Source organism: Microtus ochrogaster, chromosome 7, assembly GCF_000317375.1.
Source record: "Microtus ochrogaster isolate Prairie Vole_2 chromosome 7, MicOch1.0, whole genome shotgun sequence".
In the NCBI taxonomy this organism is placed as follows: Eukaryota; Metazoa; Chordata; class Mammalia; order Rodentia; family Cricetidae; genus Microtus; species Microtus ochrogaster.
The window spans coordinates 53,998,595-54,009,278 of record NC_022014.1 but is presented as its reverse complement, the minus strand read 5'-3'; the positions used below and the strand labels follow the sequence as shown (position 1 = coordinate 54,009,278).

The following is a 10,684-nucleotide window of genomic DNA, read 5'->3' as shown; positions in this document are numbered from 1 at the left end:
ACAGACACAGCCAGGGGAGCACAGACACAGCAGGGGAGCACAGACACAGCAGGGGAGGACAGACACAGCCAGGGGAGCACAGTCACATATAACTGAGCACAGTGACATCTAAGGGAGCACATAAACTTTGCTGGAAAGTCTTTGCTTATGAACCCCCAACACACACACACACACACACACACACACACACACACACACACACACACACCACAGAGTTTTAGTTACGTGCTGTCAATACCAGTCTAGAACTATTATATGGGACATTTTAGAAGTAAATCATAAGTCTTTTTGGGGGAAGGGGTTAAAGACAGGGTTTTTCTGTGTAACAGCCCTGGCTGTCCTGGAACTAGCTTTTGTAGACCCGGCTGGTCTCAAACTCACAAAGATCCACCTGTCTCTGCCTCTCGAGTGCCGAGATTAAAGGCATGTGCCTCCACCATCCATTAAGTCATAAATATTAAATAACGTTCATTACATTACATAATTATAGTTCTATTTTACCACTAAATATTGTTCTTAATCTCTTATGTGCCTAATTTATAAACTAAAGTTGTCACCGTGTATGACTAGGAAAAACATACCATGTAGAGGGTCCTGAACCCCTTGTGCTGTCAGGTACTCACTGTGTCTTGGATTGTCTCCCCTATGGGTAACCATGGATGCTGGATGTTTGGCTTTTTTTATTTTATTTTTTATGTATGAATGTTTGGCGGCATGTATGTAGTATGTATGTATGTATGTATGTGCAACCCTGCATGCCCGGTGCCTCCAGAGTGAGAGGAGGACCCCCTGAAACTGGAGTTACAGGTGCTTGTGGGAAGCCAGGTGGGTGCTGGGAACTGAACCCAGGTCTCCTGCAAGAGTAGTAAGTATCCTTAACTACTGAGCCATCTCCCCTGCTCCGCATTCCTTATTTGATCTTATTTGTGTTATCTTAGGGTGTGAGGGGAGGGTGAGTGCCGTGGTGTACACGTGGAGTTGCAAGGACAAACGTGCCAGGGACAGTTCTCTTTCCACCATGTAGGTCCCAGGGAGAGAACTCAGATCACTGGGGTAGGCAAGCCATCTCAGAGGCCCCAATCTTGCTTTTGGCGGTAATTCTGGTTCTGGCTACAGATGTCTACAAACAGATCTAGAGTACAAATAGATATCTGTTTCTAGAAGCATCTCTCAGAAGACTGACAAAATGGAAGTACCTGAACTCACTACTGAAGTGTGGAGGCAAGCGGTCAAGTCATGCTGCTCCTCAGCTATGAAACAGCATGCAGTCCTAGAAAGGAAGCAAGACTGCAGCTTACCTGTAACACTCTGAGACAGACTGCACACACACGATTCCAGAGGCATGTGAAGAACATGTGTACCTCTTGAACCCATAGTAGTCACCCCCTAGATGTGGGGTTTGGGTGGGGGCAGAGCACAGAGGTCCTTAATCTATTTACTCTTTCTCTTGACACAATTTTATTCTTTAAAACATCTTTAATGGCGCGCACTGCTTTCGCGGTTTAGAAAATAGAAACATATCTAGCATGCTATGGGGGGAGGTTCTCTTATGTAAAACCCAGGATGTGGTGAAGGACTCTGCGCTCTGCTGCAGGGTGTGCATGGTGGGAGCTGGAGGGGGGAGCTGGGCATGTGTGAGCTAAAGGAGACTTCACAGCCCAGCAGCTCCCCAGGCGTCAGGAGCTGACATGCTCCTCCTGGGATGACTGGCTGCTGGCTGGAACCACGATGTGACACATTTACTATCCAGCCTAGAGCTAGCACAGGTGACCTGGTCTGCACATGTATGAAATAATGGTGCCTGTGAGCAACGCTTGAGGATGTGGCGAATAGGCCGATGCTGTTGCCTCTAAAGAGCAGACAAGAACTTCCTGTCGAGCACAGAAAGACAAAATCTGCACGGTCCCACTTCTATGAGGCTCTCCCAGAAGTAAGGTGTGGTGGAGGGAGCCACGAGGGAGGAGGGGTGAGGAGGGTGTGGTGGAGGGGAGCCAGAAGGGAGGAGGGGTGAGTAGGGTGGGATGAGGAAGCTGGGAGGGGGAGAGGGGAGTAAGGTGTGGTGGTGGGGAGCCATGAGGGTGGAGAGGTGAGTAGGATGTGGTGGTGGGGAGCTAGAAGGAAGGAGGGGTGAGTAGGGTGGGTTGGGGAGCTGGGAGAGAGAAGGGGTGAGTAGGGTGGGGGAGCCAGGAGGAAGGAAGGTGGGGTAAGTGGAGTCAGGAAGGAGGAGGGGTGAGTAGGGTGGTGGGGGAGCCAGGAGAGAGGAGGGGTGAGTAGGGTGGTGGGGGAGCCAGGAGAGAAGAGGGGTGAGTAGGGTGGTGGGGAGAGCCAGGAGGGAGGAAGGGTGAGTAAGGTGGGGTAGGGGGAGTTAGGAGGGAGGAGGGGTGAGTAGGGTGGGATGGTAGGAGTCAGGAGGGAGAAGGGGTGAGGGTGGTACATGGTGGAGCCGCTAAAGCTCTAAGGCAGGGACTACAGTTGACAATAACTGACTATCACAAAATCAGATCAATTTAAAATGTTCTTCTAAGAAACACTGAGCAGCTGAGGTAATGGCCATGGCAACTACTGTCTGACCATGTCATCATGCATTCCATAAGTGTGTGTATTTCTTGTGTTTCAGCTAAACAAAAAAAAAAAAATTAAAAAGTCTAGGGCAAGGGATACAGCTAAGTAAAAGTGCATCCCTCTACCCAGCATGCCCCGGGCTTGAGCCCCAGCACCCCCCCCCACACACACACAAACACAACTGAACAAAGACTCACAGACATTAGTTTCTCCTGAATTCACACACAGGTCATTTCTGACTCCTCACCACCAGTGGTGTGAAGATGAATACCTTGAGGCTCCTGACCGCTCCCCTCCCCATGGCTCCACCCCTATCTCCTTCCTTAAGCCCTCACTAAGTCGCCCTGGCTGGCCTGTTACTTGCTGTGTAGACCAGGCTAGCTTCTAAAACTGCCTGCCTCTACTCTACCTCCTGAGTGATGGGATTAAAGGCAAGTTCCACTACTCCCAAACATTTGAAGTACTTTTTATACATGTATAAATATTATCTTCTCTTGAGTATTAAAACATTTCATGCACAGACATGAAAACAGTTAAGCTGAAATGTCTGAAGATACATTTGACCCCAGGTGATCAACACAGACACAAGACACAACGGCTTCCCATCAGGAACCAGAAAGTGTGGAGAGAATTCGGTACCCAGTGGGGGTGGCACCATTACAACCGCTACACAGTCACCTGGAGCCCGAGGGCTCCCACCACACTGCATGGTGAAAACTGTCCCATCCAAAACACCACATGACAGTAGCCAGGCCTCTCACGGGGCTGACAGGGAAGCAAGCCTAGAGAAACAAGGCCGTGACCTGCTGCACCAGGGGAGAGAAAAGGACTGCCCTGCCCAGGGCTCCCAAGGGCCTCCTTCCTGTGGATTATGGAGATGGTGGCAGCAGCCAGTGGCCTGGCTAGGTTCATGGGCAGGAGCTGTCTCCCAATTACAGGATGGTTTGCCCTCCTGGGGGTGTCCTGGGGGCAACAGTACCAGGCAGGAAGGTGACAAGATGCTAACGTGACAGATCACAGGCACACTGAGTCACTCCTCTGGGCCTCAATCTGCTAATGACGCCTTTGTTATCCCGTCATGAAACTGGAAGCGCTACACTACTGTGACCAGTCTTCTGCTTTACTTTCTGTAGGTTTGAGGGCAACTACATGTGACCTCTTAACGAAGCCTGTTTGGTCACAGGCTCCCCATTATCTTCAGCTCCTTACGGTTGCCTTCTCTGCCTCTCTCCTCCCTGTATCACCCCATCCTTAACTGCACAGTCTCCTTGCTTCCTGCTCTGAGCCTTCATGATTCCCAGGGGCTGAGATTGCTTGTTTCTCTGGCCAGATCCTCTTTCCACCCACCATACTAACACTGAATGGAAGGAGGACTTCCTCAGTGCCCCCCTGACCCCTCCCCCCCATGACAGAGACAAACTGGAAGCTGAGCCAATCAAAGCCCTTCGCTGGCATCACTGACACTGCGACCTCCAATGGTTTCTGGTGGGAAATGTGGAACTAGATGTCATCAGAATCTTCCAAGGTTGGGGTTCCCTGGAAAGGCAGAAGTCAGGGAGGCCTGCGGCTCTAACCAACCACATACTCCTAGCTGCCTCTTTCCCCCAGTTTGGTCCTAAGAGACAAAGCATTGACTGTCTGACTTCAACACGGGAGATGGGCATATTTACCACATGTCCCAAAAGAGTCTACAAGGGGGAGTGGCTTGCACGTTAGCTCTGCAGCCAGACGCTCTGAGTTGAACCCTAGCTGTCCCTCTTGCTAGCTGTGTGTCACTGGGTAAGAGAGAATTAACCTCTCTAGGCTACAAAGTCCCCCTCTGTAAAATGCAGGCGGTGGCCTTTGAGGATGAAATGAGCGACCAGGTCCTCAACCCTGGCCCACAGCGCAGCAGCTACTGTACCCCTTAACTGCAATTCAGCTTTCCATAGTTTCAGTTTGTTACTTATGGTCAGCCTGAAACATTATCAACCTTGGGGGGGGGGGGAATGATCACGTGCTGACTAGTTTTATGTCAACTTGGCACAAACCAGAGTTATCTGAAAGGAGAGACAGTAAATTGAGAAAATGCCTTCATAAAACCCGGCTGTAGGACTGGGCAGGGCGCACACCTTTAATCTCAGCACTGGGGAGGCAGAGGCCAGTGGCTCTCTTGAGTTCGAGGCCAGCCTGGTCATATTTCCTGAATTCCTGAGTTCCACCTCTGCATCAGCTCCTGCCTCCAGGATCCTACTCTGTCTGAGTTCCTGTCCTGACTTCCTTCAGTGATAAACAGTGCTGTGTAAGTCAAATGAACCCTTTCCTCCCCAATTTGCTTTGGTCATGTTTTGTCATAGCAATAGTAACCATGACTAGGACAGACTACAGTCATGTGACCTTTGTTACAGTAGCCCTGAGGTGACCTGTTGTATCATTTCTTTTTGTTGAAATCCAGTCTAATTCACGAATGAAACTTTGCTGTAGGGGTGTGTGTGTGTGTAGGAGAAACCTAGCCTACAGAAGATTTGGGGCTATCTGGGCTTCTGGGCATGCCCTCAGGAGCATGGGTGTATTCTTGTAGAAAAGTGGGGGAGGATATTGATGGTGAAGACCCAGGACCCCAATCTCCCGGAGCAGGAGTTGGGGTGCTGGACTGAGGTAAAGAAGGGCATGAGAGGCAGGTGACTGACTCCCAGTGGGGCTCCTAGGCAGGCCTCTGGCATAGCAGGGAGCCTCTCTGAGTCAGGACCCTTACATAACCAGACTGAAGGAGCGATGGCAATGATGGGCAGGACTGTTATCAACTTCCAACTGCTCTAGGCTCGGGTCGAGCATCTAGACTGTTGGATAGTTAACACTTTTGCCCGGCACTTGAAAAACCTTGGAAGCTGTAGGATTCACCTCGTCTTCCCGAAGGAGCACCCGGGGAAGGCAGGCAGGGGCTTGGAGAGTGGAGACCCTCATCTCACAGCTGTCACCAGGACAGAGGCCACGTTTGCTGGCGCTCTCAGCCGTGCAGGGCTGACAGGGTGGAATGCGGCATTGTCACCCCCGCTCCCAGGTAGCATGACTGTAGGAAACCAGGCTCAAAAGGTGACCTGCCTCTTTGGGAACAATGCAGAGCCTTTAGTTCCAGAGGCCACACCCTGCCAATATCCCAGCACCCTGCGCCTGCAGATTTTCTCTCTCCACAGACGTGGATCCAACTGTGAGTCGAGAATGGGGCAGCTGGAGCCTTGCTGGACTTGACAACAGAGAGAAGCGCAGGGGAAGGAAACCTGAGACTCCCGCAAATACTTGACCCCAAGGTAGGAGCAGGTGCCGAGCACCTGCCCAATAGACGGTGCTGTCACTTAACCTTACAGTCACCATAGCCCTTCAAGGAGGACCCACTGTTATACCCACACTGCTAATAAACGCTGGGTTCTTAATGGCTAATACTCATCTTTGGACCACATGACAGAAGCGGCAGAGCCAGGATTCGAACCAGGTTTGTCAGAGTCTGGCAACTCCACTTTGCAACCCTATTCTTCTCACGCATGGCACATGGTACAGATATCATTTCCTACACCTACACCCTTCCCTGGGAGAAAGAAGAGCCAAGCAATTCTCCAGGACACTCTGAGCTATACAGAGATATGAGGGACTGAGAGGGACCCCAAAGAACTCTAAGTCTGTGGACCTGGCTTTGTTCTTGTCAGCTGTGTGTTCCAGGACTGACCCTTACCCTCTCTGAGCCCTCTACCAAATGCTTCAGAGCACACCTCTGACAGACTATGCCCATTCTGCTCCCACCCTCACATTACCGCCACAGTTCTCATGGGGGCTCCGTGGTACTGCTGCTGCTTCTTCTTTTAAAAAAGATGTATTTATTATTTATTTATTATATATAGTGTTCTGCCTGCTGGTGTCCTGGCATGCCAGAAGAGGGCACCAGATCTCATTACAGATGGTTGTGAGCCACCATGTGGTTGCTGAGAACTGAACTCAGGACCTCTGGAAGAGCAGTCAGTGGCTGAGCCACCTCTCCAGCCCAGTACTGCTTCTTACAGATCCCTAACACCCCAAGGCACCCCCTAGAGGAAGGACAAAGGGAACGGAGCAGTGAATAAGACATTACTGGGCAGTGGAGCTAGATGCTATCACTTGGCCCAGAACTGAGGTGCCACCCTCTACTCTCCACCTGCACCCCGAGTCCGGCGGCTACTAGGATGCATGCACAAGTTCCGATGGGCACCTTGGACCAACGTGGTGGATGTGACCAGATAAAGAGGTCAGAGGTGCTTCCAGGCTATCTCACCTGACCCGTGCTGTGCCTGTGGACTGTGTGATAAGCATGCGCTGTCCATCAAATGGCAGAATTACAGGCGTGTTACTTAATGGTGCTGCAGGAAAGACAAGCGCTCAGAGCCACACCTCTGGGGAATGACAATGGGAAGCAGAAGGAGCAGAGGGTGCACACGTGGTGCTTGGCTAAAAACTCAAGAAGAAGCCGGGTGTGGTGGTGCACACCTTTGGTCCCAGCACTCAGGGAGGCAGGGGCAGGTGGATCTCTGTGAGTTCGAGGTCAGCCTGGTCTACAGAGCGAGTTCCAGGACTGTGAGGGCTACACAGAGAAACCCTGTCTCGGAAAACAAAGCAAACATCAATTTTGATACTCAGTTTACCTTCCATCACACTCATGGGTGCATCCGTGGACTGGACCAATAATGTACTGGAAATATTCAGGGGAACCTGATGGCTCAGTGGGTGAAATGTTTAGATGCAGGATCTTCCCCATTTGAGTTTGTCAAACTGGAAGCTAGGGCCAAGCTCTGGCATCATGGGCTACTGCATATACTACACGGTGCTTGCCAGCATCCCTGGCCTCGGCTCACAAGGTTCAAGCAACACCTTCACCCCATTTGTCTCTGTGATGCCAAATGGTCCCTGACCCCGGTTGAAAAGCCACTAGAATATCCTGTGGTCCAAGGATGCAGGGGAGAACCGTTGGGACCCTGTGGGATTGAGGAGTCCATACAGGCCTAGGGCCCTTCCTGCTGCAAAGGCCAAGTGACCCCACGGGCCAGGACCTGCAGTTAGACATCTCTTGCCCCTCAAGCCATCATCCAGAAGCCCTTCTTACCCAGCCTGATGTCCCCCTCAAGGGTCATAAGCACATTTCCGGCTTTCAGGTCACGGTGGATGATCTTCTTGCCATGCAGGAAGTTGAGCGCCTCCAGCATCTGGCGGCAGACGACCTGAATCTGGGGCTCCGTGAGGCCTCGGTCTAGCTCTGGAAAAGAGAAGCACTCTTGTCACTGAGTGGCACTCGCCGGGCCAGCACCAGGCTCTTTCTCAGATGCCACCTGACCCTAAGGCACAGAAGTGGCCACCAAGGATCAGAGGTCATTTGCTGAAGGACACTTTGGAGACCCAAAGCTTCAGAATTTGGGTTCACGAAGAGCATGCAGAGATGCAGAGTATATGCGGCAGGGCTCGGGTGCCTTGGTTCATCTTGCTATGGCAAATGATATAGAAGGGACTCATGGCTTTGCAGGCTGTAAGTCCCAACCACATGACATCACTTATGAAGTCCTTGTGCTGTGCCGCACGGCAAGACAGCAAGTGTGCCACTCATGACCCCATGGGGGCTGCCTCCCGACCTTATCCAACCCTAACTCCCTCCCAGAGGCCCATCTCCAAACTCTATTTGTGGGTGAATCAAAGGGTTAAGTTTGCAGCACATGGGTTTGGGGGCACATGTTCAAGCCACAGCACAGAGTGGGTGCTTCTCAGGGGTCAGGGCTTGGTGTGGATGCAGGGTGATGCTTAGGACAGGGTGGGTAGAGCACAGACCAGCCAGGATATACAGCAATCCCATCTGAGTGAATAGGAGCCCTAGAGGCAGGAGTGTGTGACCGTGGAACACATGCAGCCCAGGCCAAGGACCCAGAAGAAGCAAGGCTTGGAAGCTGCCATGGTGGGTGGGAGCATCAGGAGATGTAGTAGGGGCCAGAGTCACCAGGTCAGCCACCAGGAGCCTTCTGCATGTTAGCTGGGAACTCTTCCCACCATAGAGTGTCTGGAGCAGAGCTCACCTCTGAGGTTCAAGGATTAATAGACCTGAGGAGGTGGGGAACAGGAAGAACATTCTAGAAAAGGAAATGAATGGTTGTGCTGAAGACACAGTATAGCGTGACTATCAAGTCAGGATATATGTCAGGGAAGGTGGCAGAGGCTGAAGACCAGCGGGGCCTGACAGAACAGGATTGTGTGTCCTTTCTGTTGGTGGCTGCATGTAGCTGGGTATTCAATCTGAAATCTATAGGTGGGTCTGGGTAGCCAGGCATGCCATTGGGTTTGTACTTAAGAGTGTCCCTCTAGGGGCTGGAGCGATGGCACACAGATGTAATTCCAGCTTTGGAGGTGGAAGCAGAAGCATGAGAATTAGTTAAGAAGTCAGCACACAGACCATACATACACACAATCCACATACATGTACACACATACACACACACAAATAAACAAGAGGTCCTATTTTCAGATTTATAACCAAAGATTAATGAGATGGATCATGGGCATGCAGAGACTGGTCACAAAGCACTCCAGTTTAGGGTAAGGCTTGATTGTCCCCCAAAGGCTCATGTGCTGGTGGTCTCTGGTGTGGGAGTGTGTGTAGGTGGTAGAGCCTTTATGAGGCAGGGCCTAAGTCAAGGTAAATAGGTAAAGGGAGCCCCACCACCAGAAGGAATATCTGGCCTAGGCGTTACAAAAAGAACAAGGGGGGCCGGGCGGTGGTGGCGCACGCCTTTAATCCCAGCACTCGGGAGGCAGAGGCAGGCGGATCTCTGTGAGTTCAAGGCCAGCCTGGTCTACAAAGGGAGTTCCAGGACAGGCTCCAAAGCTACAGAGAAACCCTGTCTCCCAAGTGCTGTTATTAATGGTGTGTTTCACCACTGCCCAGCAATTTCTGTTCTTTATAACTCATCCAGCTACATGTGTTCTGTGATAGCACCAGTAACAGATTAAGACACTTGGGTATCCCACTCAGTGCCATGTAGAAGGCATAATACATAATTCTTTTTGTTTTGTTTTGTTTTTGTTTTTTGTTTTCCGAGACAGGGTTTCTCTGTATAACAGTCCTGGCTGTCCTGGAACTCCCTCTGTAGACCAGGCTGGCCTTGAACTCACAGAGATCGCTTGCCTCTGCCTACCAAGTACAGGGATTAAAGGCATGCACCACTACTTCCCAGCTGTGGTAATGTACAGTCTTACGGTTAAGAAGGTCAAAAGGGTAAGCGGTCAATATAAAGACACACAGCATCTTGAACAGGAAGTGCTAATCCTCCTTTGGGAGCAGGGAGCTAGAGGGGAGGGAGGGACTGGTCAGAGCTGGCCAGGAGTACATACAGGATTCAGGGCAGGTCTTGCATTACTAGTGGCTAAAAAAAGACTTACCCAGCATGATGGCATCCACAGCTCCCCCAGGGCAGAATTCAATCATGATCTGTAATAAACAAAGCAGAGCAGGGGTCAGGGGCCACGGTGGGCCGGGGAAGTATCCATCTGCCAGTTCCCACCCCCACAGGAGCCTCTGATACCCAGAGAGGATGCTACAGGTGCTTTATTTTTCCAAAAAGAAAAACCAAGTTGCCAAAAAACCCAAAGCTTCAGCGGCCAGGCCTAATGCCCAGCATGCCCCTCCAGCCACCTGGAGTCAACCCTGCTTCCTACACCATCCTACTTCCTCTGTCCTGAGGCCAAGAGTCTCAGAGAACCTCCTTACCAAATCCAGAGTGGCCACAGCCTCACAGAACCCTACGCCAAAGCCACCTGTCAGAGCTCTACCCAAGCTGACAGGCCATCAGAATATCAGGGCTTGGGGCTGGGGGATCAGCCACAGACCCAGAAAGAAGTGTGTTCCACAAAAATGGGTAGCAGATGCTAGACTGGGCAGCTGGTTTTCTAACCCCCCACAACATTTGTCCATTCATCCGCCCAGCTATCCACTATCCACTCACCCATCCATCGATTCACCCATCCATCGATTTACCCATCCATCCATCCACCCATCCATCCATCGATTCACCCATCCATCCATCGATTCACCCATCCATCCATCGATTCACCCATCCATCCATCGATTCACCCATCCATCCAT

At 51.3% G+C, this 10,684-nt stretch overlaps 1 protein-coding gene across 1 annotated transcript in view; it reads right to left on the bottom strand.

Moving 5' to 3' along the window:
• Nucleotides 1–10,684, bottom strand: part of Stk10 (serine/threonine kinase 10) — a 101,988-nt gene that overhangs the window by 46,313 nt on the left and 44,991 nt on the right. The window contains exons 3-4 of the mRNA XM_005350368.3: nt 9,982–10,030; nt 7,667–7,816 (exon numbers count right to left, since the gene is read on the bottom strand). Of these exons, the coding sequence (XP_005350425.1) occupies nt 7,667–7,816; nt 9,982–10,030 (199 nt within the window). The remainder of the gene's footprint in view (nt 1–7,666; nt 7,817–9,981; nt 10,031–10,684) is intronic.